General features: G+C 36.3%; 1 protein-coding gene across 4 annotated transcripts in view; it reads left to right on the top strand.

Annotated features, from left to right (window-relative positions):
* The window catches only part of NGLY1 (N-glycanase 1), a 61,627-nt gene that overhangs the window by 22,352 nt on the left and 14,485 nt on the right, over positions 1-24,790 (top strand). For all 4 annotated transcript variants that reach the window (XM_010346549.3, XM_010346550.3, XM_074405742.1 and 1 more), the window contains exons 4-7: positions 5,005-5,170; positions 19,435-19,654; positions 21,755-21,876; positions 23,073-23,218. In XM_010346549.3, the coding sequence (XP_010344851.2) occupies positions 5,005-5,170; positions 19,435-19,654; positions 21,755-21,876; positions 23,073-23,218 (654 nt within the window). The remainder of the gene's footprint in view (positions 1-5,004; positions 5,171-19,434; positions 19,655-21,754; positions 21,877-23,072; positions 23,219-24,790) is intronic.

The raw sequence follows: 24,790 nt of genomic DNA, 5'->3' as shown, positions 1-24,790 counted from the left end.
AAGTCTGGAATCTACGTTTTTAACAAGCAGTGTTTAAGAACTTTACCTTTAAGCTTTCCAGTCTTAGAAACAAGGCAACATACAAATATCCCTGGTCCTCCATGTCCTGTATTTCTCACTCCCTTTTTCCAGTAATCATTATTGAATCTTTATTTCTTACATACTTTTCTAGTGGGTCTCCATACTTTAATTATATGTCCTATCAGTAAAATATTTTTGAGCATATATTCTCAATATATTTTTGTTCGTTTATTTGTAAGTTATATACATGTACTACTATGGCAATATACTGTACAAATTATAAAACAACGTAAAAGGTCTAAACAGTAAATAATATGTTTAATTCAAAAAAATTTATTTGTTTATTTTGAGACAAGGTCTCGCTTTGTCACTCAGGCTGTAATGCAGTGGCATGATCATAGCTCACTGCAGCTTTGACCTGCTGGGCTCAAACGCTCCTCCCACCTCAGCCTTCCAAGTAGCTGGGACTACAAGTGTGTGTCCCAAGCCCAGCTAATGTTTATTTTTTGTAGAGATGAGGGTCTTGCCATGTTGCTCAGGCTGTTCTGGAACTCCTGGTCTCAAGCAGTCTGCCTGCTTTCGCCTCCCAAAGTGCCAGGGTTACTGCCATAAGCCACCACACCCCACCAAAAACTTTATTAATAGTATATTATTTAATGAATGCAGACAAATCCATATTTAAAATAGCCTTGATAGTTTTGAATTTAGGGGGCTTTGTTAGATCTCATTAGATTGTTAGTGATTTTCTTTTTTTGCATTTAAATTTACATTTACATTTTAAAATGTAGCTGTTGAAGGGCTCTTGTTAAAAAAGCAGATGATGTGTTTGCCCTGCCATTTTCTCCTTGTTAACGTGTGCTTTTATTACTAGTAATAACCTCAGTGCCTAGAGTTATTTTTAAACTTTTTCAGACAAATTGAGGATTAATTTAGTTAAAACAATATAATCTGTAATTCCATTTAACCCAGCGCATTTGAACTGCACAGCTTTGTCACATGACAGCTGCAGAAGTAGGAGTAAGGGTGCCACTGTTAACCCTTTGACTGTATAACATTTTTTGTCTTACCTCAGGGTACCTTCTTCAGTCTGTGAGGGAGGCATTGTTAATCCAGAGAGTAAATAGTATTATAACTTAATAGTTTTATTTATCAGACAAGAAACAACATAAATAGAAGTTCTCATACTGTCAGTGTCCCCGTGGACCATCTCGTACATCCTCCTTTGGTACAGCTTAGCCAGCCCACTGTCGCACATCACTTATATGACTCAGTCTCTTGCAAATAGTTTTCTTTATTAACGCTGTTGTGCGACTGTATTCTTACTAAGATCAGTAATTTCCATGTTGGCAAATTTAATTGACTTTTTTCACTTGGTTTTTACTGTTTGGTAGTCTTTAACTGAGTTGGTCATTTCATGGTTTTTCTTCTGCTGCAAGTGGTTCAAGTGCTGACCCAGTTGCTCATATCCAAAAAAAAAAAAAAATGACTCATCTCTAATGTGTTTTTCTCCTTTTCCAAATATTCTTGACTTGATAGTATAGTCACCAAAACTTTATGATTTTACTTCCTAAGTTCGTTTCATACTCTACATAATGGCTAAAGTGATACTCTGAAAACAGATCAGATCATTTTACTCTTGCTTAAATCTCTTTAATGCCTTACCAATTATTGCAATGAAAAGAGACCAGAAAGATCTAGTTGTTTACTAGCCCAGCGTCATCCTTATGTTTGCCTCTCTACTGTTTTCACCTTGGTTCTCTGGGTACTAAACACCCATCTCTGATCTTTCAAAATATGCTAAGCAATCCCCAGCTCTCTTTATGCTGTTCCTTCTGACAGGAATGGTCTTTTCCTTCCCTCTTTGTTAGCTTCTTCTCATCTTTCCTATGCTGTCACAAATATTTCTTCAAGAAAGTCCAGGTTCAAGGACCTTGTTGTAAAGTCTCATTTATGCTGTATATTTGCTTAATAATACTTACCATGCCTATGACTAAACTTTTAACTATTATATCGCCAGCACGTAGCAAATAAAGGATAAATAAATAGTTGAGTAAATGAACATTGTTTATCAGTATTTGCTTGTTTTTATATCCTTAGACTACCTGCTGTGTGAGGGTAATGCCCATGTCTATTTTGGTCTCCATTATTTTTCCAGTATCTAACACATTCACACACAGACAAATATTTTTGAGTTACTGTGGTGGGTCTGTCATGATTTGTTTAATACCTTTTCCTCATAGACCTTTAATTGATCATGTCTGTCTTGCGCACCCTTTCCAGTGCTTAATACAGTACCTGACATGTAAGTATTTGGTAATGGTTTTTTGGGTTGTTATTCAACCTGTCTCTTTGCAATACGAATATTTAACCCGTTCACATTTACTCTAATTGCCAATATGTTTAGCTTATTTCTGATATCTTATTTTGTGTTGTCTATATCCTTGCTTTTTTTTTTCTTTTCTCCCTTTTTTGTTTTGTTTAGACCAAGTTTTTTTCTATAATAGGGTTTATCCCTTTAAGAGTTAAGAAGTTAAATGTAATCTTTTTAGTCTTTTAATTATTGACCTGGATTCTGTAATGCAAATTTTTAATTTTGTATTTTTCTACCAACTTCTTACCATAAGACAAAAACCTCTGTTCTGCTCCTTTCCTTGCTGCGTTCCTTATGAAAAAATTGAGATTTTGTTTTACAATTGTGATTATTTATATCAATCGAAACTTACACCACTGCTTTTATTTTCTATCCTCCTCCTGAGTATGTGTTGATTTTTAAAAATTTATGTAGGCTATATTATACTTCTTGGCTATAATAACTTTTCTAACAATTCTTTTAGGTAGGATTTGAGAGTGATATACTTTCTGTACTGTTACGTATCAGAAGATGTATTTACTTTGCCCATCTACATGCTTAGTTTGGGGATGAGTTTTGTGTTGCTAATTATTTTCCCTCAGATTCTCAAAAAATTTGCTTCATTGTTTCTAAGGAAGTATCTGACATCAAATTATTTTTTCTTTATATGTAATTAATGTTTCTTCTTAAAGACTTAGGATTTTGTTTTTAGCCTTGCTGTCATAAAATGTCACCATTATATGCTTAGAATTTGTTTTTGTTTTGTTTTCCATATATTCTACCTCTTCAGCTATGAGAAATTTATTTCTGGGTTTTTTTGGTCTGTCTGTTTGTTTGTTTTTGAGACAGAGTGTCACCCTGTCACCCAGGTTGGTGTGCAATGGCATGATCTCGGCTCACTGCAACCTCCGCCTACCAGATTCAAGTGATTCACCTGCCTCAGCTTCCTGAGTAGCTGGGTTTACAGCCACGTGCCACCACATCCAACTAATTTTTTTTTTTTTTTTTTTTTGTATCTTTAGTACAGACAGGGTTTCACCATCTTGGCCAGGCTGGTCCAGAACTCCTGACCTCATGATCCACCCGCCTTGGTCTCCCAAAGTGCTGAAATTATAGGCGTGAGCCACCGCACTCGGCCTCTGTTATTTTTTTGAGCATTTGCTCTCTTCCATTATTTTTATTGTCTTTCTGAAATTTCTGTTAACTGGATTTGAGAAGTTTTGGATTTATCCTTAATATCTATTTGTTCTTTTTATGCCTCATTCTCAGAAAATGTCTTTTCTTACTAATTGACTGAACACTAGCCATGTTTATTCTACTGCTTGACACCATCTATGCTCTCTTCTTTATTTTATATTATTTTATATTTTTTATTTATTTTTGAGACCACAGCTCCCAGGCTGGAGTGCAGTGGTGAAATCACAGCTCACTGTAGCCTTGACCTCCTGGGCTCAAGCGATCTTCCGACCTTACCCTTCTGCGTAGCGGGGACTATCTATAGGCACACAATACTATGCCCACCTACTTAAGAAAAAAAAATTTTTTTTAAGAGATAGGATCTTGCTGTATTGCCCAGGTTGGTCTAGAACTCTCGACTCAAGCAGGCACACCAGCTTGGTCTTCCAAAGTGCCTGGCTGCTTCTTTAAATTTAATGTTTACATTTTTGTATCTGAGATCTATAGTTGAGTCTTCCTCTGAATACAGTATACTACTGAAACATCTTTTTTTTTTCTTTTTTTTTTTCTGTATTTGCTGTCCTTGCTACAGGATTAGTTCTCCTGATACTGATTCTAATGCATCCCCTCCACAGTTGTTGTAGATCCATATGCATTTGAGAGATCCTGCCAGCTTATGTGTGAATACTGCATTTGCTTCTGACAACTGTGGGGAAAGGCAGTACCTGCTGAACAGTGGAATGTGCCAGAGACATCAATTCTGAGCGTGGCTACTCCCCTTTTCATTTGGTACTCTGAGCATGCACACTCACAGCTCAAAAGCAGACCTCTTTGTTGATAAGGTGACAAGGAGGGAGAAGCCAAAATAATTAACTGTTCCTCCAGAGTCCAACCACCCTCCCTAATGCTTGCTCCGAGGACACTTCCTATTCTGTAGATCCTGTGGCTTCTCTGCCCTTGGGGATTATTCTGGAAACTTTTTTTACTTTTCATCACCACCATCTCTAGAGGGTATATTGCCATGGTTTCTTCCTTTAGTCCTTTCATATTTGCCTTTTCTCTTTCAGGAATTTTTCAAAATTCCCAATTCTTTTAAAAGCACACCTCTTTTGCTAATGTTGTACGTTACAGGGATTTAAAGTGGAAGGGGCCATTGGACGCATAGATCAGAGCAATGTATTGATTTATGCTTGTATTCAAGAATTCTGCATATCCTTGTTTATATCCTCAGTAGTATATACAAAGGTTAAAAAAAATAGATAGTTCTTAGGCTCTGACACAGATGTGGCTGTCTCCTAATAGTAATGTTATAAAGGTTGTGGGTATAATTATTGTATTTAAGTGAATCTGTACATTCCCTTCTATCTGTAAAACCATAAAACTATAGTGTGTTTTATTATATATTATTTTTGTAGCATATAGTGAAAAGTTAATTTCAGGTTTTTTTTTCCTATTAGGCTACTGCTGATTCAGCCATTCTAGCAGTTCTTCAGTCCAACATTCAACATGTGCTGGTCTATGAAAATCCTGCTCTTCAGGAGAAAGCATTGGCTTGTATTCCAGTCCAAGAACTAAAAAGGAAATCACAGGAAAAGTTATCAAGAGCTAGAAAATTGGATAAAGGTAGTAGCTTTACATAATCACTTACTGCTAAATGTAAATCATTGCTAAATAAACAGAAATACTGAAATACAGCTGATCCTTGAACAACACGGGTTTTAACTGCATGGGTCCACTTATGTGTGGATTCTTTAAACCAAATGTGGATTCACAGGATGCAAAACCTCCATATACAGAGAGTCAGCTTTCTATATACGTGGGTTCTGCAGTACTGAATGTAGGACATGAGTATGTGTGGATTCTGGTATAGGTGGGGGTCCTGGAACCGATCCCTGGCATATACTAAGGGACAGTTGTAGTACCTTTTGCTCTTTTACATTGTTTACAATGTTATGCATTATAAATATTTAACCTATTTCAATTTGAATTTTTAAGAAGTGCAATAATAGTATAATTTTATTGCATATACCTCATGGACACATATTACCTTTTTTCAATTTTTTTTTTTTGTTTAGTGCCATGACTTGGAAACCTTTTTTCAGTTTTTAAATTGGGGTAAAATACATATAACAAAATTTATCATCTTACCCATTTTTAAGTTTATAATTCAGTGTTATTAAATATAGTCATAATGTTCAGCCATTACCAACATCTATAGCTTTTTTTAGATTGTAAACCGAAAACACTATACTTACTAAATAATAACCCTTCCCCAGCTTCCAGCAACCACTATTCTACGTTTTCGCTGTGATTTTGACTATTCTATCTCATGTAAGTGGAATCATACAGTATTTGTCTTTTGTGATGTCTTTCATCACTGGATGTCTTTTATCCAGTGATAATGATTTGGCTCTGTGTCCCCACCCAAATCTCACCTTGAATTGTAATCCTCATAATCTCCATGTGTCAAGGGTGGGACCCACGTGTCAAGGGTGGAACCAGTTGGTGGTAATTGAATCATGGAGGTGGTTCCTCCCCACTGCCCTTGTAATAATGAGTGAGTCTCATGAGATCTGATGGTTTTATAAGCATCTGGCATTCCTCCTGCTTGCATTCATTTTCTCTCCGCTGCCCTCTGAATAGATGCCTTCTGCCATGATTGTAAGTTTCGTGAGGCCTCCCCAGTCATGCATAGCTGTGAGTCAGTTAAACCTCTATATAAATTACCCAGTTTCAGGTATTTCTTCATAGCAGTATAAGAATAAACTAATACATCCAGGTTGTAACATACTGCAGAATTTCCTTCTTTTTTTTGGCAGTTTTTACAGCTTTATTTAAACACAAAACGTGCACATGAGCTGCCTACTCTTATTTTTTGCTTTGCAGCCTCGCATTGCAGTTGGTGATTCTGATGGCCAACTGGGCAGCTCTTTCCATGATAGCTTTGCAGTTCTTAGAGGAAACATTGTGAGCAATCTCAGCACAGTAGGATTTGTTGCATATCAGTAGCACTTCCAGCTCCTTGATGTTGTGGACCAGGACTTCTGGAAGCCACTGGGCAACATGTGCGTTGTTTTTTATTGCTCCCATAACCAATGTTGGGCATCAAGATCTGGTCTTTGAACCTTCTATGAACCCTGTTGTCAATACTTCTGGGTTTCTGCTAGTTATGCTTAATTTTGCCATATCGATCAGACTGGTATCAGAGGAACTTCTTGGTTCCGTTTTCTACAATCTTGGGCTTACAAGGGGTCTGAAGGTGACCATGATGCCGAGGAGGAGATGGCTGCCACCTGCCTAGGCAGCCTCGAGGAAGAGAGAGCTGCCTTCCTTTTAAGGCAGAATAATATGCTACTGTATGTGTATGCCACATTTTGCATCTCCTTTCATTCATTCTCGGATATTTGGGTTGTTTCAGTGTTTTAGCTATTGTGAATACGTTGCTATGTACATAGGTGTGCACATACTTTACTGTGAAATCTTGGTTTCATTTATTTTTGGTATACACCCAGAAGTGAAATTGCTGGATCTTAAGGCAATTCTATTTTTAATTTTTTGAAGAACAACCATAGTTTTCCATGGGGACTGTACCATCTTACATTCCCACTAACAGTGCACAAGTATTCTAATTTCCCCACGTTCTTACCAACACTTACTATTTTCTCATTTTTCAATAGTAGCCATCCTAATGGAAATGAAATGGTATGTCACTGTAGTTTTGATTTGCATTCCTAATTCATGATACTGAGCATTTTTTTATGTGTTTATTGATGATTTGATTATCTTCTTTAGAGAAATGTTTATTCTTTTGAACATTCTTTTTAAAAACTTTTTTTAAAAACTGAATATGTATTTGCAGTTTAATCATTGGTATGTGAATACTTTTAGGTAAAGTAGAACTTTAGCCCACAGAATATATGATAGCATCATTACTGAATTGGAATTCGTGAATTTTAATGTGATTCTAACAGAGACCGTATTCAGAATTAATCCACATGGTTAGACCATTGACTTTTCGTTCTTGAGAAAGAGTCTTACTCTGTCAACAGGCTAGAGTGCAGTGGCGTGATCTTGGCTCACTGCAACCTCTGCCTAAGCGATTCTGTTGCCTCAGTTTCCCCAGAAGCTGGGACTACAGTCACATGCAACCACGCCTGGCTAATTTTTGAATTTTTAGTAGATATGGGTTGTACCATGTTGGTCAGGATGGTCTTGATGTCTTGACCTCGTGATTCGCCCGCCTCAGCCTCCCAAAGTGCTGGGATTACAGGCTTGAGCCACCGTGCCCCGCCCGACTCACTTTTATGAGTAGAAAGGTAGAAAGACATTATTTATTGATTAAGAGTAGGTTTTGGAGCCAAATGTATACAAATCTTTGTATAAATTCAGCTCTTCTACTTCCTGTGCATCACTGAGCAAGCAGTTTAATCTCTATGACTCAGTTTCTTCCTGCAGAAATAAGAATGATAATTTTTAGAAATAAATAATACAGCCGGGCGCGGTGGCTCAAGCCTGTAATCCCAGCACTTTGGGAGGCCGAGGCGGGTGGATCACGAGGTCGAGAGTTCGAGACCATCCTGGTCGACATGGTGAAACCCCGTCTCTACTAAAAATACAAAAAAAAATCAGCTGGGCATGGTGGCATGTGCCTGTAATCCCAGCTACTCAGGAGGCTGAGGCAAGAGAATTGCCTGAACCCAGGAGGCGGAGGTTGCGGTGAGCCGAGATCACGCCATTGCACTCCAGCCTGGGTAACAAGAGCGAAACTCCGTCTCAAAAAAAAAAAAAAAAAGAAAGAAATAATACGTTTAAACAAATCAGAATAATACCTGCCTAGTTCTTCACTGAGTAATTATTTATTATTGTTATTATTAATGGTCTTAAGATTTCGGTTGTTAATTTTTTCCAACTATAGTATTTACTTTGAATTTTTATGTAATTGGTTTTTGTCCCAGAAGTCATTTTTTAATGCTGTATTTCATGGGGCATTGTTTAAATATTTTTCATAGTTCTCCTAGTTTATAATAAGCATTTTAAATTAATCTAAGTCCACCTTTAAAAACACTATAGGGCTTCATGTATGGTTGCAGATAACCTTTTAACAGAATTGTTCTAATTCTTTCCTCCTGTCCCTAGGACATTGTTGCCATTCATTCACCTATCCATATATGGTAATCACCCAACACATTGCTATTGTTTTTATTTAAAGTTATTTTTTAGATTAAGAAAGAATAAGAAAAATACAATATTTCATGTTACTTTTATTTATTCTTTTCTGATGCTCTTTCTTTCTTTATGTAGATCTGGGTTTCTGTCCTATATCATTTTCCCTTTCCCTGAAGAACTTCTTGTAATACATTCCTTTTATGGCATGTCTGCCGGAGGTGCATTCCCTCAGTTGTTGTTTGCCTGAGAAAGTACTTCTTCACTTTTAAAAGACAGTATTACTGGGATATGGAATTCTAGGTAGGTGGGTTTTTTCTTCAAAACTTTAAGTATCTCACTCTATCTTCCTATTTGCATTGTTTCTGATGAAAAGTCTGCTGTAGTTTCTTTTTTTTTTTTTTTTTTGAGACAGAGTCTTGTTCTTTTGCCCGGCACCAGGCCCCAGGCTGGAGTGCAGTGGCCCTATCTTGGCTCACTGCAACGTCTGCCTCCCGGCTTCCAGCAATTCTCCTGAGTCAGCCTTCCGAGTAGCTGGGACTACAGGCGCCCACCATCACGCCCAGCTTATTTTTGTGTTTTAGTAGAGACGGGGTTTCACTGTGTTGGCCAGGATGGCCTCGATATCTTGACCTCGTGATCCACCTGCCTCGGCCTCCCAAAGTGCTAGGATTACAGGCGTGAGCCACCGCGCCCGGCCCATCTACTGTACTTTCTATACTTATTCCTTATTCAATATTTTTCTTTTTGTCTTTGGTTTTCTGTAGTTTGAATACAGTATTACCTAGTTAAAGAATTTTTGGTATTCATCGTGCTTAGTGTTCTTTGAGCTTTCTGGATCTGTGGTTTGATGTTGCATTCATTTTAGAAAATTCTCAGACGTTATTACTTAAATATTTTATCTACTTCCTTCTCTCTTTTCTTTCTGATGTCCCAACGTATATTTTACTTTACTTTTGTGTAGCTCTGCGACTCAGTTTGCTACAGTTCTTAAGTGTTCCATTCCATTTTGAAATTTCCCCACAGTTCTAGAATGTTCCGTTCTTTTGTTCTGGCCTTTTCTCTTTGAATTTCAGTTTGGAAAGTTTCTATTAACCTATCTTCAAGCTCACCAACTTTTTTCCTTTAGCTATGTCAAGTCTGCTGATGAGACCATCAAAGGTCTTGCAGACCTCGTTACTGTTACGATGTTTTTGATTTCTAGCATTTCCTTTAGATTTTTGTGTTAAAAAATTTCCATCTTTCTGCTTATACTATACATCTGTTCTTACGTGTTGTCTGTTTTTTCCATTAAAGCCCCTAATTTAGTAATCATATTTAAAGTTCCCTGTTAATTCCAAAATCTTTGCTATATCTCAGTGACTGACCTTGCTGAATGACTCTGATCTGATGCATGCTTCATCTCTTCAGACTGATTTTTTTTTTCACTTCTCAATATACCTTGAAATTTTTTGTTAAAAGCTGGGCCTGATGTATTGGATAATAGGAACTGAGGTAAACAGGCCTTTCATATGAGGTTAATGCTGATCTAGCTAGGAATTAATCTAACTAGAGTTGCTTTGGTGTTTGCTATAGTCATAGGTAAATTCCTTCAGTGTTGTCCTGTCTCCCTCATTGTCTTTTTTTTTTTTTTTCTTGAGACAGAGTTTCGCTCTTGTTACCCAGGCTAGAGTGCAATGGCACGATCTCGGCTCACCGCAACTTCCGCCTTCTGGGTTCAGGCAATTCTCCTGCCTCAGCCTCCTGAGTAGCTGGGATTACAGGCACGAGCCACCATGCCCAGCTGATTTTTTGTATTTTTGGTAGAGACGGGGTTTCACCATGTTGACCAGGATGGTCTCGATCTGTCGACCTCGTGATCCACCCGCCTCGGCCTCCCAAAGTGCTGGGATTACAGGCTTGAGCCACCGCGCCCGGCCATCCCTCATTGTCTTTAGGCTTCCCTAAGAGCTCCTCCTTAGAGTCTGCATTTATCTTGCTTGTTGTTCATTTAGTTGTAATCCCTTGTTATTAATACCGGAACCCTATTGATGTGATGATAAGTTATCAAGGAGAAAGTTCTATAATCTTTTGATTAAATCTCAGAGTTTTAGGGGGCCTATGTCTCTGGGCCTGTGCATTTCTCAAGTGTTTGTTAGCCTTTTTACTCACATAGGTGAGACAGGAAGGCTATAAGGAGCTGGAATCAGGGAAATATATGTCCTTCCCCCAGTTCAGAGAAGAGTGGTAAAATATTTTTCCCTGGAGAGTAGGCCTTAATTGAGGAGAACACTCTGGGTATGTATACCTTGCAATTGTTACTCTTTCCCTGTTTCCTAGAGGTACAAAGGGATTTTTCTTGGTTCTTCATTGTGAAAACCTGCTGGGCTTCCTACAGGCAAAATGCACAAAAGTGTGGAGACCTCTCCCAAGACTGAATTTCTTATTTCCAAGGTAGTCCCTATGTAGCTTCCAGCAGTTTGTCAAAATTGCTATTTAAATGTCCTTACCAGTGTATGGCTCTAGTGATTTCTGTTACATGTAAGCAGATTTTGGCTGTGATTCTCTACATCTGTCTTTTTGGATGTTGGGGTGATGATTCACTCTGTGACCTCAGTTCTCTAATGGGTCCAAAAAAGTCACTGATTGTGGTTCAGCTTTTAATTGTTTTAAAGGTGGGAATGTTGACCTCTGCTTTGTAGAAACTGGAAGCTGAAATCAGAAATCCCTCTGAAGGCTTAACTCTTTCTCTTTCTCTCTCTCTCTCTCTCTCTCTCTCTCTCTCTCTCTCTCTCTTTTAACCATTTGATCAATTTTCACGTCATTTATATATTTTACTACTCATTGTATTTTTGTCTCTTTTTTTTAGAGACAGAGTCTCACTCTGTTGTCTAGGCTGGAGTGTGGTGGCTCAATCTCAGCTCACTGCAACCTCTGCCTCCCAGGTTCTAACAATTCTCTTGCCTCAGCCTCCCAACTAGCTGGGACTACAGGCACATGCTACTATGCCTGGCTGATTTTTTTTGTATTTTTAGTAGAGATGGGGTTTCACTGTGTTGCCCATGCTGGTCTCGAACTCCTGACCTCAGGCATCCACCCACCTTGGCCTCCCAGAGTGCTAGGATTAGAAGCATGAGCCACCACACCTGGCCAATTTTTGTCTTTTTAAAAGAGTTATATTATGCATTTTTAAATTTTTGATGACTTGCTTGAGCCTTAGACTTACTGTACTTCTACTACAGGCCTGCTAATCTTTTCTTGTAGTTTTTTTTTTTCTGTGTTTAAAATAAGAATGCTTATTAATATGTGATTATACAGGCCTTGTCCAGCTTCAAAGTACTGTGCTCCTTTATATGATGCCTTATAGAAATGCCTCTTTATCAGGTACTTACTGAGCATGTTGTGTGTTTGAATCATTGGGCTCAGCCAATGACTTGAACATAAGAACATAAATGATTCAAATGACTCAAAAAAAAAAAAATTCTGAAGAGACAAAACATGCATTGGACCAGAGTCATTCAGCAAGATCAGTCACTCAGATAAGATATAGCACAGATTTTTGAATTAACAGGGAACTTTTGCAGGGGAGACACAGTATAATAATATAACCTTGCCTTAAGCAGTTGAATAGAAGACAAGAATTAAAATACACAGATTAGTTAGCCGGTCATGGTGGCTGACACCTGTAATCCCAGCTACTCGGGAGGCCGAGGCAGAAGAATTGCTTGAACCCAAGAGGCAGAGGTTGCAGTGAGCGGAAATCGCACCATTGCACTCCAGCCGGGGTGACAGAGAAAGACTCTTGTCTTTAAAAAAAAAAAAAATACAGATCAATTGAGTGTAAAGCAGAGTCTCACAAATATAATGTATGAAGTATAATTTTTAAAATACTGTGTTGCTAAGTGAATAAATTGCGGTGAGAAATAGCATAGACACAGAATGTTCCTGTTTGTGTCTATCATATTCTCTCTCTCTGAGCAAATAACCAGGAAATTGCTCGAGGAACAAGAATCTACAATAAAGTGCATTGGTGAGGTGAATGCTTTGTTTATCCTGATGCATTTGTCCATCTGTCCTCACAGTGGGAATGATCTTATCAATGGACCAAGAATCCTTCAAGTCCATTAGCTAAGGCTTAAAGGCCGTTTCCCTTAAAAATCTGCTGATGTTCCCTGCTGACTTTTGCTCCAGCATTTTTTCTTACTACTTATAAAGATACTACATGGGTTGTGGAAAATTTGGAAAATAGGGAGAAGATAACTATCAATAACTTCATCACATTAGAGTATGACTTTTAAGATCTATGTATACTTTCACACTTAAAAAGTTTTAACTAAAATACGAAAGAAAGGACACAGCAGATTAGTAGTGAAAATTATAAAAATCTGTAAAAGATTGGGCTTTTTTTTTAAAGGCCATGAAGGATGAGTAGGATTTATAACCTAATATGTCAAAGTACATGCAAAGACAGGGTTAGGGCATTTTCTAAGTGTAGTGATCAACATGCATAGAGGCAGAGAAAGATAGGCTCTATTTGGGAACAATGAGTAATGCGGTTAGACTGTGTGAAGGGTAGGGTGTATATAAAGCAGTGGAAGATCAAGTAGGCTGAAACATATTTTGGTTGACATTGAATTTCAGACAGCAGTGTATACTGAGTTCATTTTTAAATGTTTTCAAAAAGAATTAGTGGTAAAATGAAACAAAGCATATTTCTAATAAGGTTTGAAATAGTAAAGACCAAATAAATTCAAAAGAAACATGTCTTGGTCAAAAGACTAATGTTATATTGTTACTATAATGAACATAGAACTATTATATAACCTTGTTCGTCAGAAAGCAGGAAATGATTTCTCAGGGAAATCAGGTGTTCTTGAGTAGGTAATTCAGCAGGATTAACTATTGAAGCTTAGAGTGAGTGACATTAAACTGTATTTAAGAAAGATTAATAATAGCTTGTAAAATGAATTAAAATCAGAAGAGTGCAAGGATAGAACAGTTAAAACACAATGGTAATCAAATTTACGTAAGAGGAATAAGAGGGTGAACAAAGGTTGAGATTACAAGGGAGAAGATATATGTGAAAGTTGTTGGGGTTATAGAATATGTGGTATTTGCAGTCAATAGGATAAGGCATCATGTATATATAAAGAAGATGCCAAAGGTGACTGGGTAACTTTGAATCTAGGCAACAGGAAATTCAGGGAGTCAGTAGAAACAGGTTTTGAAGGGAAAGAAAGAGTGAGTTGAGGTGCCTACTATCTGGACTGCCAAGTGAAAACATAGGCCTGGAACTTTGATAAGAAGTCAAGCCTTGAAATATACTTTCGGATGATAGGTAAAGCCATGCAAGTAAATGAGATTGCTAAAATTGAGAGGACAGGGTGGAGAGGTAGGATTACAGAGGTTCTAGAAAACAGTGTAGCACTAGCCACATGTGGATATTTACATTTAAATTAAGTGAGATGAAAAATCAAGTTCTTCAGTCGAATTCAGCACTTTTCAGTTGCTCAACCACAAGTGATTAGTGGCCATCCCATTGGGCAGTAGAAATAGGAATTATTTCCATTATTACTGAAAATTCTATCAGATGGTGATGTTTTAGAAACAACAGGATATGGGAAGAGGAAGAATAACAAGTGAAGGAAACTTAAACATATAATGAAATAAGTGGTATGATAGGCGTAATGAATCTATTAGTTAGGGTTAGATCGTGCTATAAGTAAAATGACTGGTGGCTTAGAGATTATTTTCTCATGTAAGAAATTATGGAGGTAATCAGTGTGGTGCTAATGGTGAGCTATCATCAAAGACATAGGTGCCTTCTGTCTTTTGGCGCTGATGTACATGTTTTTCATCTTTTGCATTATCTCATAGTCCAAAACAGCTGCTGCAGCTGCAGCCATTGCATTTGCAGACCAAGCATCAGGAAGAAGAAATGGAGAAAAAGCATAAAGGCTTTATCTCTAATTTGAGCTTCTTCTCTTGAAGTAGCCTTCTAGTAGTCACATGAAGGTTAGTGATTTAGCCACAAGGGAAGTTGAGATCTGTAGGTTTTTTAGCTGGTGCATTGTCATCCCTCCAAAATTGAAATTCTATAAATGAAAAATAAGTGGCAAGTGGATACTATATGGTCATCATCCGTTTCTGCCGCGGGGAGTGAATGGCACTGAGATGATGACGAAGTCCCCACTGGCCAGGTTGGTGATTTTTCTTCATTAATGCATTGGGCTGTTTTTTCCTTTCCAGACAAAATCATATTCTGGGTCTGTGAACTGGGGAAAGTGTTTTGGTTTGATGCAGCAATAGGGACCTTGTGGCACTGCTGAATGTGAGAGAGAAGCATGGATTGATAGCTTTGCCCTGGTAGACTGAAGGTTTGTCGTGATTACATGTTCCAGATACTGGTAAAACACCTTTTTGGAGGAGGAAGAACCCATTTTGGAAAATTGGTAACAAAATATATGGTGGCCTACTAAATTGTATATGAAGATATGAGATGGAGAACATGAATGAGGCTACCTCTACTGATGTTTTTATTTTCTTATTTCTTTTGTACATTGAAGAGGTTTTCAGAGGACAGAGTTAGGGTTTAAACTTGTTGATTTTATTTTGTCACTTATAAGTTACTAGAAATCTACATTTATATGGTATTTTTGAAGATGCTAACTTTAGAAATGTGAATTCTTACATTTTTGAAATAAACCCCAAATATTATCTTCACAGAATTTAGCATCTAAGTCAAACTACTGTTTAACCTCCATATCTGTGAGACTTCTGAGCTCTTATACAGGAATCTACTTTTGTTTGTTTGTTTAGGAATCTACTTTTATTTCTCTGAGCACCTAGTGAAGGATATTGCTTAAATGAGGAACATTGACCCTTAATTGGGTGTTACTGTTTGATAGTCATACTACCAGCGGGAAACATGTTGATTTATACCTGGAGTATGTAACATAGAAGTAGAAATGTGCAGTTTTCTTTTTCCTTCCTCTTGGTCTTGATAATGACTATCTGGTGAACATTTACAGTCCGAAGTAATATTCTGAGGCATGTTTGTTCAGTCCCTTCATCATTCAAATATTTACTAAGCATCTAGTGTATAACAAACAGAAAGTGTTGGGGATATAGCAGTGAACAATAAGCACCTACCATTATGGGGAGAGACAGACAAACACGTGCACACACGCACGCACACACACACACACACACGTGCACGTGCACGTGCACGTGCGCAAAAAGTGTTAGGAAGACCAGTGGGATAACAACAGAGAGTGAGTGACTAGTTAAATGCTGTTTGATATAGGATTGTTAGGAATGGCTTTTCCAAAAAGCAATGATTTCCCTTTTAGGTAGAAGGCATGAGCAACTGCAAAGGCCTTCTGAGGTGGGAGTGAGGTTGGCAAGTTTAAGAGATGGCAGGGAGAGCATGGTGGCTATAGGCAGTGAACAAGACAGGAGATAGGGTTTGAGGTCAGAGAGGTAAGAGGGTATTTTAAGATTTCTGGAGCTGCCATAACAAATGACCACAAGCTTGGTGAAATAAGAAGAATTTATTCTTAAAGTTCCAGAAGGCAGAAGTCCAAAATTATTATCACAGGGGGAAATCAAAGTGTCCCGAGAGCCACGCTCCTTTTGGAGGGGAGAAAGTGGTGGCTGCTGGCAGTCCTTGGCTTGCAGCTGCATCAGTCCCATCTTTAAACTCAGCATCTTCAAATCTTTCTCTGTTGCATCTTCACACTGTCTTCTCAGTGTGTAAAATCTCCGTTTACTTCCTTCTTAAGAGGTTGTGATTGCATTTATCCAGATATTCCAGGATAATCTCCCCATCTAAAGATCCTTAGCTTTATAACATCAGCAAAGACCTTTCTTTTTTTGCCACATAACGTAACTACATTCATAGGCTAGTGATTAGGAAATGGATATCTTTTGAGTTTTTTGCCTACCACAGAGGGCAGCTGAAAGAACAAGAGTTAGGACTTTGAATTTTATTCGCAACAAGATGGAAATCCATTGGAGGGTTTTTTTGCATCATATAATCTGTCCTGTGCTTTTAAAAAGACCACTCTAACTGCTGCATGGTAGGTACTAGACTGAGGAGGAGAATGACAGTCGTCTGTTTCTAAAACTTTGTTTTTGATCTAAGTAATTCATGAATATCTTCCTGTTGAAAAACTTTCATATTATATGGGAAAGACCAGACTCCCCTGCCATTCAGTTATATTCCTTTTCATGCCTTGTCCTGGGTATTCATACCTGTTAATAATTATCTATAAAAATAGTTTAAGTTGTGTGAGGTTTACATAAAATTTATCATCTCAGGTATATTCAGCTCCTTGGTGTTTTCATTTGCAAATGTGTGTTGGACATCTTTTTAACTCCATAGTATTTGATAGTACATATACTATTATTTATATAATCCCCTATTGATGGACATCTTTTTAACTCCATAGTGTTTTTGATTATACATATACTATTATTTATACAATTTTCTACTGATGGACATAGAGGTTGTTCCTATTTTCTCTGTTCTAAATTCTACCACAGTGGAGATTCTTGTAAAGCATGTCTCCTGGCACACATCCACAAGTGTTCCTCTTGGATAGATACCGAAATGTCAAGTATGTATAATACTTTTATACTATAATGGATCCTGCCAAATTGCCTTCCAATTTATACTAGAAGTGTCTAAGAGTATTTGTTTCCATGTAATGAAAGTATTGAATTTCTTTTGTGGATTTTGGTGAATTTTTCTAATGAGTTTCTTAATGGTCTCACTGATTTGTAGAAGTTCTTTATGTATTTAGAAATTTATCCTTTCTTTGTTAGACATGTTCAGTTTTTTCCTCTCAGGGTTCTTTAGGGTAACTTCTGAAATTCAAAAGTTTATATATTTTTTGTTGTTATTGATTTTATAGTTTACATCTTGCTTAAGAAGACCTTCCCTAACCCAATGGCAAAAACATAAACATATTCACCTATAAACTTCTATTACCACTTTTATAGTATTCCAGAGAGATAGATTTTTTTTTTTAATGAAGTGTAGTAGGGATCTGATACTTAGATAGCTATTTGTCCCAAGAGCATTTATAGAACAGTCCATCCTGTTAGAGCTGCTTTAAAATGCTAACTTTATTAAATACTGTGCATTTGCTTAGAAATCTGTCTTTCAGGACTCTTTCATTTGTTTCATTGATCTGTTTGTTGTTACTCTTCACTAATATCACAATGTTTTGATTATGAGAGTTTTATAATACATCTTGACACACTGTAGGCAAATTTACCTCATGATTCTTATTCAAAGTTGTGTTGGCTATTTTGTGCATTTTCTCTTTCACATAGGATTTTGTAGTTGTCAATTTTTTTTTTTTTTTTTTTTTTTTTTTTGGTAGGGGGATGGCATTTTGCTCTGTTACCCAGGCTGGATGCAGTGACACAACCTTGGCTCACTGCAGCCTCCACCTCCCAGGTTCAAGTGACTCTCCTGCCTCAGCCTCCCAAGTAGTTGGGATTATAGGTGTCCACCACCACGCCCAGATAATTTTTGTAGTGTTTAGTAGAGACGAAGTTTCACTATGTTGGCCAGGTTGGTCTTGAACTGCTAACCTCAGGTGGTCCACCCATCTTGGCCTCCCAAAGTTCTGGGATTATAATGTGAGCCACTACACCTGACTAGCTTGTCAAATTTTATGACAAAATATTTTATAATTTTAATTGGGATTATGTTAAATTATAGATTAATTTGTGGAAGGTTAACAACTTTAAACATACGGAGTTTTCCCTCCAGGAGCATTAATATTTCTGGCCTTTTCATGTTCTCTGTAGTTTTTCTTCTATAGTTTTTTATTTTGAAATACATCAAACATAAATACAAGAACAAAGTATAATATATCAAATGCCTATGACCAACATCAGGGTTCATTAGATTTTAACATTATGCTATATATGTCCTTCATATTTATGTTTTATCACTCATAAAGCATTAAAGATAGAAATGAGAACCCCCATATATGTTTTTAAGTTGATTTTCCCTTCTTCCCAGAGATACCATGGTCTTGAATAAGATCAAGAGAGATCTGTTTATGGAAAAGTGGGTATAATATTATCTGTCATGTTTTAACTTGCTAGGGTTATTATATATACTAGAGATATGGATGTGTTTTTATGTGATTGGGAATGAGTATACATGGATAGATTATATTGTACAGTTGAAGCCCTAATAGAAAAGCTAATAGTATGATGTTTTTATATATCTGGAATTCTGTGATTTCTGCCTTTTGTGATCATTTCATGTTTACTTGTGAATATACCTGATAGCAAATTTAATGTATCCTATTTTTTTTTAATTGCATTTTAGGTTTTGATAATGTATCCCATTTTTAAATGTTTTTCAAAGTCAGATTTGTGTTTCTACCTCCCTTGTACTTTGGGATCAATTCCAAACTGACTGTCGTTCCCTAAGAGGTCCTTGTGTTCAGCTCATTTGTTAATGCATAATATCAGTTAGAGAATATATATAAAGTGGTAAACATTCTACTGTTTTTGATGTGCAGTTATTCATGTCATTGTATTTCAGCCTAGTGCACAATGAACTGACAGTTTTTTCTTGCCTCTTATTAGTGAAAACCTCTAAAATCATCTTACATTTTCATATTTCTCAGATTTGTATTTGAGAATAAATATGTGTGGGTATTTTTAGATTTTGTCAGCTTTAGATCTTACTTGGTTCTCTCTTAATTTCTCAGGTATTAATATAAGTGATGAGGACTTTCTTTTGCTGGAGCTTTTACACTGGTTTAAGGAAGAATTTTTTCACTGGGTGAATAACATTTTGTGCAGCAAATGTGGTGGACAGACAAGGTCCAGAGAGAGATTACTGCCCAGTGATGATGAGCTGAAGTGGGGTGCAAACAATGTGGAAGATCATTACTGCGATGCCTGCCAGTTCAGCAATCGATTCCCAAGGTGGGTGTCCTGGACAGTAAAGTCAGAGCAATCTCTTAGTGAAATAGTTAGAAATGAATTTTTACTAAATGAACTTTTAAATATTTCTTTTAATTATCAGAAATATATTCCTCTAAAACACAGGTGAGCAAACTGTGGCTGAAATCCAGCCAACGTCCTGTTTGTAAGTAACATTTTATTAGAACATAACCATGCTGATTCATTTGCTTATGATCTGTTTTTATGCTGCAACAGCAGAATTGAATAATGGTGACAGAAATGATAGGACCCACAAAGTCTGAAATAGTCACCATCTGTCTTTTATAAGAAATTTGTTGTCTCTTGTTCTAAAGTATAACTTGAGTATAGTCATACATGTTTAATGCTATAAGTCTTGTTAATCGTTTTTGATACCTAATTTTTAGCTGTCCTATAACTAATAATGATAATACTGATTATTGTGAGAGTAAATACAATTATATTTAAAATAATCATTCGATGATAATATAGAAGGTAAAAGTACACTTCAGTATGATTATATTATTTTCTTTTTAAACACAGAAGTTTAATTAGGTGCTTCCCGTGCCCAACCTAATCTACTCCTCGTATCTCTAAATTTTAAACTAAAGAAATTTTAAATTTTAAATTAATTTCCATTCTTTAATTTATAAGCCTGTTGTCAGATTTTCTGAACTGGTGATGCTTATAAAGTTTGGTTGTATTATCAGTCAAGCAAAGATACCGTGTTTTAAAAATACCTAATTTTTTTTAGCTTAGGGACATATTTTCTAATAATGTGCTTGTTTTAACCTCTAGCTCTTCCCTATATGGGGCTGGGATGATGAACACTGTTAATTAGAAGCTAATTTGGTTCTTTGATTTGTATACACCAGTAGTATACATAGAAGGTAGAAGCATAGGATGCTCTAATTCTACCTCCGTAATGCGAATTTACAACTTTTAAAAATTATTGGCTGGGCAAGGTGGCTTATGCCTCTAATTCCAGCACTTTGGGAGGCTAGGGTGGGCAGATCACAAGGTCAAGAGTTCAAGACCACCCTGGCCAACATAGTGAAACTCCCATCTCTTGTAAAAATATAAAAATTAGCTGGGCATTGTGGTACATACTTGTAGTCCCAGCTACTCAAGAGGCTGAGGCAGGGGGGATCTCTTGAACCTGGGAGGTTGAGGTAGCAGTGAGCTGACATTGTGCCACTGCACTCCAGCCTGGGCTACAGAGTGAGACTGAATCTCAAAAAAAAAAAAAAAAAATTATTTAATTACCTAACTTCTAAATTCATTTTATTTAGCTTAAATGCTTTGTTAAGCCTCTGCTTAACAGACTTGTCATTACAGAGCCCATTCACTGTTTTCTTTCCTTCCAAAGTGTGTGGCTGACCTCTCTGCTCAGCTACAGCACTTTTCCTGCTCAGCTGTATCAGTTCAAAACCCATCTTAACACAAAATACAAAATTTAGTGTTCTCGAATTATCTGCTAATTTTATAATTGGAGTAACTTCTGAAAAGAGTGTTACAAATAAATCCCAAAAAACAACTCCAAATTAGCAGGCACCTTTAAATACTTCAAAAGAGTAAAATTTTTATCAAATTGATTGTTAGAAAAATAGTATTTTAGATAAAATTGAATTAAACTAAGCTAAAATTTTTGTTGAGTGATTTGTTAAAGTTGTTTACCTTTTAAATACAGTGAGCTAGTTACACCACTTTAGTGCTAATGCTTTAGGCAAATTTCCTAGAGATTTTGCTTGTCCAGATCTTATGTTATTCAAAACCCAGATCAAATATAAGCTGTCCTCCCCAGCCACTTTCACATAACACTAAATCTGATCTGTTGTATTGTTTAATTACATTCTGCCATATATTAAAATTATTTGTGTTCATTTCTTTTCTCAGGATTGTGAACACTGCTAAAGCAGAACTACTGTTTAATTATTCTTTACCAAATATTCCAACACTGTACCTCATATATTCTAGATTCCTAAATCAATATTTAAAAACAAATTAAGAAACATTTCTGTTTAGCATAGAGGTAATGTAATTTCTCTTAAAAATATTGATTTTGATCATAAATCAAAGTTGTTTTTTTTTTTTTCAAACCAGATATAATAACCCTGAGAAACTTTTGGAAACAAGATGTGGACGGTGTGGCGAGTGGGCCAATTGTTTTACACTGTGCTGCCGAGCTTTAGGGTTTGAAGCTCGCTATGTTTGGGATTACACAGGTACAGTAGGGCTTTGCAGGCTTACAGATTTGGGTTTACATTCTGACCCCATCATTCTCTGTTACTTTTCAGCGTTGTTAGTCTGACCTTCCATTTGCCTTGTGTAAAACGGTAATAATACCAACCTTCCAGGTTTTTTGAAGGGATCACAAGAGTTTTATAAAACACCGAGCACTGTGCCTGGTGCTTTGCACTGTAAATATTCTTTTTTTCTCTTTATTTTATTTTTACTGATGCATAATAGATACACATATGTGGGGGAGGGGGTACTTGTGATAATTTAATAATACATTTGTATAAATTCTACAGAGCAAATCAGTATTAGTGGGATATCTGCCATCTTAAATATTTGTCTTTATGCTGAAAACATTTGAATTACTTTCTTTTAGCTATTATGAAATATCCAGTAGGTTATTGTGAACGATGAACACCCTATTGGTCTGTTCATTAGCAATTTACCATGGTGTTTATAGTGATGCTGTTTATATCTGGATAAAAACATGTTATGTACCAGAGATCTTCATTGCTTCACTCAAACCCATACCAAAAAAAAAAAAAAAAAATCTTCATTGCTATAGAAATTACTGTAAAAGATTTAGTAAACTTAAATCACAGTATACAAAAATAATATAATAAAAGTCATGTGATATTTGTGTTATCCTTATTTTAAAATGACTTGTGTGGTCTACATGTTTAAAAGTTGTTTTCCTTGTCTTTCCATTTTTCTAAAGAATTAAATGAAACCTTCCCTTAATAGTTAGTGTTCTCTTAAAATCAAATATAGAGCATATATTGACCGAAGATTCTGTTAGACCTCCTTCTGGTTCTGGTTCTTAAAGTCCAGAGAGACTACAGTTGCAAAAGTGGCATTAACTCCTTCATGATAGTAAACGCAGAATGATTTTTTTTATGCTGCTGTCCAATATGTCTACCTTCTTAAGAGTTATAGCATACATTAAGCCTAAAACTGACCAAATTAAAGGAGATTGGAAAAACATTTTAAGGATTTCAAAGAGACAGAGAAATTAATGCAGGTATTCTAAAATCCTGTGTGCCACAAAATGCTCACTTACTAACTAAAATTTAGAGATATTACACATTACTCTATGATTCTTAGGAGTTTTTATATAGTTATTGATAGTCATTCTGGTTTCATTGCCTTTTTTCCATTGCTCTCTTGTCTCTTACTTGAGTAGACCATGTCTGGACAGAAGTCTATTCTCCCTCTCAGCAGCGGTGGCTGCACTGTGATGCGTGTGAAGATGTCTGTGACAAGCCACTCCTTTATGAAATAGGATGGGGCAAGAAGCTTTCCTATGTAATAGCATTTTCTAAAGATGAGGTAGGGCATAAAAGAAAAAAACTTTTTCTAAAAATAAAATATATATTTTTCTTTTTTGACGATTTTATAAATGTATAATTAACATACAATAGCCTGCATATATTTAAATTGTACAATTTGAAAAGTTTTATCATTTGTATAGACCAAAATCATCACTGCCCATCAGTATTCATTGTATAGATGTGCCATAGTTGACCGTGTCACCTGTTAATGACTGTTTGGGTAGTTGCCAGTTTTTTTCATGATTTCAAATTAAGCTGGTGTGAACATTCAGGCATACAAGTCTTTTTATGGGCATATGCTGCCTTTTCTCTTTGCTTAATGTCTAGGAGTAGAATGGCTGCACTATATGGTAGATATACATATAACTTTTTAAGAAACCGCTAAACTGTTTTCCAACACGATTGTGCCATTTTACATTTTCACCATCAGTACATGAGAGTTTCCAGTTTCTCCATGTCCTTGCTAACAGTTAGTATGATTTGACTTTCTAATTTTGTCCCCTTTAATAGGTGTGTAGTGGCATTTCATTATGGTTTTCATTTGTACCTTCCCTAATGACAAATAATATTGAGTATCTTTTTATATGTTTGTTTACTATCTGTATGTTCCCTTTGCTTATTTTTTTTAATTGGGTATTGTGTTTTCTTACTGTTAGATTTTGAGAGTTCTTTATATATTCTTATATAAGTCCATTATCAGATATGTGCTTTGCAAAGATTTTTCTCCCTATCCATAGTTTGTCTTTTCATGCTCTTAATGGCTTTTGAAGAGAAGAAACTTGTGTTCAGTTTACCTATTTGTTCTTTCACGGATTGCGCTTTTTGATGTTATATTTAAGAAATTTTTCACTGGACGTGGTGGCTCTCACATGTAATCCCAGCACACTGGGAGGCCAAAGTGGGCGGATCACAAGGTCAGGAGTTTGAGACCAACTTGGCCAATGTGGTGAAACCCTGTCTCTACTAAAAATACAAAAATTAGCCGGGCATGGTGGTACATGCCTGTAGTCCCAGCTACTCGGGAGGCTGAGGCAGAAGAATCGCTTGAACCTGCAAGGCAGAGGTTGCAGTGAGCCCTGATTATGCCACTGTACTCCAGCTTGGGTGACAGAGCAAGACTCCATCTCAAAAACAAAAAAGAAAATAAAAATTTTGCCTAGTCCTTGGTCGCAACGATTTTCTCCTATGTTTTGTTTTAGAAGTTTTATATTTTTAGTTTCACACTTATGTCTGTGATTCATTTTGAGTTAATTTTTTTGTATGATCCAAGGTATGAAGTTTTTTTAAATAACATATGGATAATGAATTGTTCTAGCACCATTTATTGAAAAGATTATTTTTTCTCCATTGAATTTTCTACTTGTATAAAAAATCAGTTTTATATTATAAAACTTATAAACTTATAAAATTAATGTTATAATTTAATACAATAAAAATGGATAAAATTGTGATTTGTTGAATTTTGTGGAATCAGATTTGCAGGCAAATTTTATAAAGGTAATGTTCTGAAATTTTCACTTTTTTTAAAGTGTTTCTGTTAAACTATCACTGTTTAGGAATGAATAAGTGA

This window comes from Saimiri boliviensis, chromosome 9 (genome assembly GCF_048565385.1).
Source record: "Saimiri boliviensis isolate mSaiBol1 chromosome 9, mSaiBol1.pri, whole genome shotgun sequence".
Classification (NCBI taxonomy): domain Eukaryota; kingdom Metazoa; phylum Chordata; class Mammalia; order Primates; family Cebidae; genus Saimiri; species Saimiri boliviensis.
Note: the sequence above shows the minus strand (reverse complement) of the source record. Positions and strands in the feature narration are given on the sequence as shown.